General features: G+C 50.4%; 1 protein-coding gene across 1 annotated transcript in view; it reads right to left on the bottom strand.

Moving 5' to 3' along the window:
* Positions 1 to 1,008: 1,008 nt before the first annotated feature.
* The window catches only part of RBM39 (RNA binding motif protein 39), a 30,618-nt gene continuing 27,880 nt past the window's right edge, over positions 1,009 to 3,746 (bottom strand). The window contains exons 16-17 of the mRNA XM_010155368.1: positions 2,097 to 2,175; positions 1,009 to 2,013 (exon numbers count right to left, since the gene is read on the bottom strand). Of these exons, the coding sequence (XP_010153670.1) occupies positions 1,913 to 2,013; positions 2,097 to 2,175 (180 nt within the window). The 3' untranslated portion in view covers positions 1,009 to 1,912. The remainder of the gene's footprint in view (positions 2,014 to 2,096; positions 2,176 to 3,746) is intronic.

Raw genomic sequence — 3,746 nt, 5'->3', positions numbered from 1 at the left:
GGACCGCCGCTCGCAGCTCCGAGAGGAGCAGGAGGGACGGAAGCCGAAGCTGTGGTTGTGGGAGGGGATTTCATTCCCTCGGCAGGGGACGGGCCTTCCGGTGTCCGAGCTGCACGCCCAGGGAGTCTGTTCCCACCATCTGTCTAAGGGCTCTGCAAGGTGCTTCCCGGGGGGACCAGGGGCTGCGCAACAGTTAGCGTTGCAGTCTCCTGCGATCTTGGCTCCTTTGTGTAAGGACAGGACGGGGTCGCAGCAGCAGAACAGCCTTCCCCTACTGCAGGTGCCGTGCCCCCAGATTTTAAGGGAAGGCCCCTGGAAGCCTGCTGGCTCTGACACCGCGCTGCAGCCCAGCCGAGCGGCACTGCTTTTTTTTTGCCGCAGCCTGACTGCCACTCCAGCTGGCACGGGTGGATTGATGCTGCCAATTAACTAGCGTCAGGCAAGCCTAGAGCAGCTTTTCTCAGCTTTCTTCAGCTGCACCACCTGCTCCTAAGCCACCCTCCCTAAGTGCCTGCCCAGCTCCTTCCCACGCTTCCCTTCACACTGCCCCCAGGGGCCCAGCCCCATTTCCTCCCACAGCTCTGTGCTGCTCAAGGCTGCAGCTCTGCCGCAGCCCCCCAAAAGGCCCGGCACCCCCTTCAGCCCCGAGCACCGCCAGCAGCCCTGCCCAGCCCATGCCCACCCCTGGCAACCACAGCCCAGCCCCTGGTGACAAGTGACAAGCAGGTGGGACAAGGGTGATGCTGCAGGAAGCAGGCTACAAGCCAAGATGCACGGCCCCTACACCCCACAATCACCACCCCCCGCGAAGGCGAGGGCAGAGGGGGGGAAGGGCAAAGCCGCCCCTGGGCCTGAGGAAGGGCAGTGAGGAAACGCACAGGCCCAGCAACGCAGGGGCCAGCCCCTGCCTTTTCTGCGGGAGGAGGGGCACCCCAAACCTCTGCCCCTCACTCACCTCCAGTCAGCACACGCTGCTTAAGCCCCGTGAGGAGAGCTGAGACAGGGACCTTCAGGAAGGCCTTTTTAAGAGAATTTTATTTGAGTGGTTCTTACAAAGATTGTTGCAATATGAAAGTCTTTGATAGAAATATCAAGCTGTCTTGTCAAACACACTGAAGTAACCCAAAAATATATTTCAGAGCTCACAGAGCTTAAAAAGAGCAAAGATTATATGCAACCAGAACAAAACACGTTTCTGTATTTCCTACCAACTTTCAGACTTGGCCGAAACCCTGCAACGGTGCCACACTGCATACACAGAAACTTGTCTGGAAATGCAGAGATGGTTTTGTTTGGAAACTTAGACACACCTCACACACTATTTACAAAGAAACTTTTACAGATACATTAATCAAAAGTTACCATCCACAAATAAAACCCTTCAATCCTTCTATTCTTACCAGTTATTCGGCACACAGCAGGCTGAGCGGCTGTCGGAGTCAGCTTTCAGCAGCCTTTGGAATTTCCCATTTATACAAAACACTAAGTACGTCCCTTCATAAAGTCTATCTCCGGTATCAACCTTTAGCAGATCACCTACCTTTAGTGAGATGTAAAATGTAATCGCTGCAATAAAAGAAAGGCTTGTGAAACATTAAAAATGTCATTACGTCCCATCCGCCTTTCACAGAGAACTTGTTTTCTAGGAGCTACGTCTCGGTTCCTACAGATCACCTTAGTAAATGTACAAGAATTACAAGGCAGAACAAGAAGTCAACAGCTCTGTATACAGTGGAAATGCTAGTTAGGGAGAATGAACACACTGCATTTCTGCTTACTTCATTTATTTTTAAAGGTAACAGGAAGTGTACACAAAATGACATTAAATCCTTTCCTTTAGTTTTATCTAAATAAAAGATAACTCAATCTTCCTCCAAAAAATAACTATGTACAAAACTGACTAAATCCATCTTCATCGTCGAACAGGAACCAGTAGTTGGGTCGCAGTCATAGAATCTGGGAAGAGGCTGTGGTACGTTGGAAGAGGTACATACGCCGCTGTTATCATTTTGCCTAATCAGAAGACAGCAGAGTCAGTATCGGGTCATTTCTGTACCCAACGGCTACACGTTGGTCGCCAGACGACACCCACTCACCTGCAAACCACCTCCCGTGCAACGCGTTCACAGCTGCGATGGCAGCAGTGATGGAAGGACATTTGACATACACGTTGCCCTGCAACACAGAAGAGGGAGGTCCGTTAGGAGCTGGTGGAACGTCCCCCACGGTCTGTTCTGCAGACACTCTCATGAGCTGGCTGCGACGGAGACAAACCTGCCGCACAGTGTTCCCGCTGGTACCAACCGATGATGCAGAGCGTGCGCGAAGCACGAGCAGGGCAGGTTTTGGGGCCGTGCGTTACCGTACCCTAACAGTCTCCCTGGCACAGCACTTCTCGAAAGAGAGTTTTTCCAAACAAACCAAATGTGAGCTAGACCTGAAATCAACAAGTAACAGGCTGCTCACCTGCTCATCATAATCGTCCCACGGGAGTGTAACGGCTCCCAGCTAGAAGTCTTGTGCAGAACAGAAAGTGCAAGGAGTCTGACTACCTGCCAGCTAGCCACCAAGTCCCACAAGTCCCCATCCTGAACCACAGACTCTTAACTAGAAATGCAAGTTCACAGCCTGCGTTTCCAAGGGATTAAGCACTCCCCAGGTCCAGGGGCAGGAAGGGTGTCCACCACTGCGAGGAAGACTGGTACCATAGAAATTCTCCTACATGAACTTCAGCATCTACCTCTGCCTTCAACAAGGACTGGGATGAAGGGAAAAAAACATCGCAGCAGGGAAGGAGCCCAAGATACCTGACAAGGATGACAGACTGCTCTTCAAACATGGCCAGACCCCTCAAGTTTTCTATCTGGAAGTTAAGCACTACACAAGCCTAATCCAGAGTACTGCAACAGTCACATTCAACAGCTGCACGACACACAGCTGCCCAGATTAACGCCTGTGTGCTTTCTGGCTGCCTGCTCGTGCTGGTTTTAGTCAGGACAGAGGTAATTTTCTTCCCAGCAGCTGGTAGGAGGCTGTTTTGGATGTGCCCTGCAAAGAGCCCTGAAAACACCGGTGGTTTTAGTTGTTGCTAAGGAGCATTTGTACAAAGTCAAGGACTTTGCAGTGTCTGATAGCGGCCTTGTGTTCCCAACTTTATCACTGCAGGCAGTGGGAGGGGCATGCAACAACGCAGTTCAGACAGCTGACCCAAACTGATCAAAGGAGTATTTCATTCCACAGCACCTCATGCTCTGTGTCGTAAGCCAGGGGCCGTGTCAGTTAAGTTAGTTGGCGAGTTGGTGTTTTCCTCATTTGTGCTCTCGATGTGGAGCTCACACAGACTCTGCTGCGCTCACTCTCTAGCTGTGACTCTCATTAGTCATGACCTGGCTGGGTATCGTTCAGTGGTGAGCAACTGTATCATTTGGTTATTTTGCCATTATTTGTATTACATATTATTAGTAGCACTCTGGGTATTATTACTACCGTCAATACTATCGGTTTCACTATTTTATTCATTTATATTCAATTAGTAAATTGTTCTTATCTCAATCCACAAGTTTCCTTGTCTTTTCCTCCACTGGTTGGGGGGGAGGCGAGCGAGCAGCTGTGTGGTACTTGGTTGCTAGCTGGGGTTAAACCACAACGCTGCTTAAAAGTAGAGCACTACCTGTAATTCTTGAACCAGGTCAGATTCTAGCTGGAACAAGTTTCTACAGGAAAAGAAACTATGAAGAAACAGAATC

Source organism: Eurypyga helias, unplaced genomic scaffold, assembly GCF_000690775.1.
Source record: "Eurypyga helias isolate BGI_N326 unplaced genomic scaffold, ASM69077v1 scaffold17197, whole genome shotgun sequence".
Lineage (NCBI taxonomy): Eukaryota > Metazoa > Chordata > Aves > Eurypygiformes > Eurypygidae > Eurypyga > Eurypyga helias.
The sequence above is the reverse complement of the archived record's forward strand: the minus strand, read 5'-3'. Positions and strand labels throughout refer to the sequence as shown.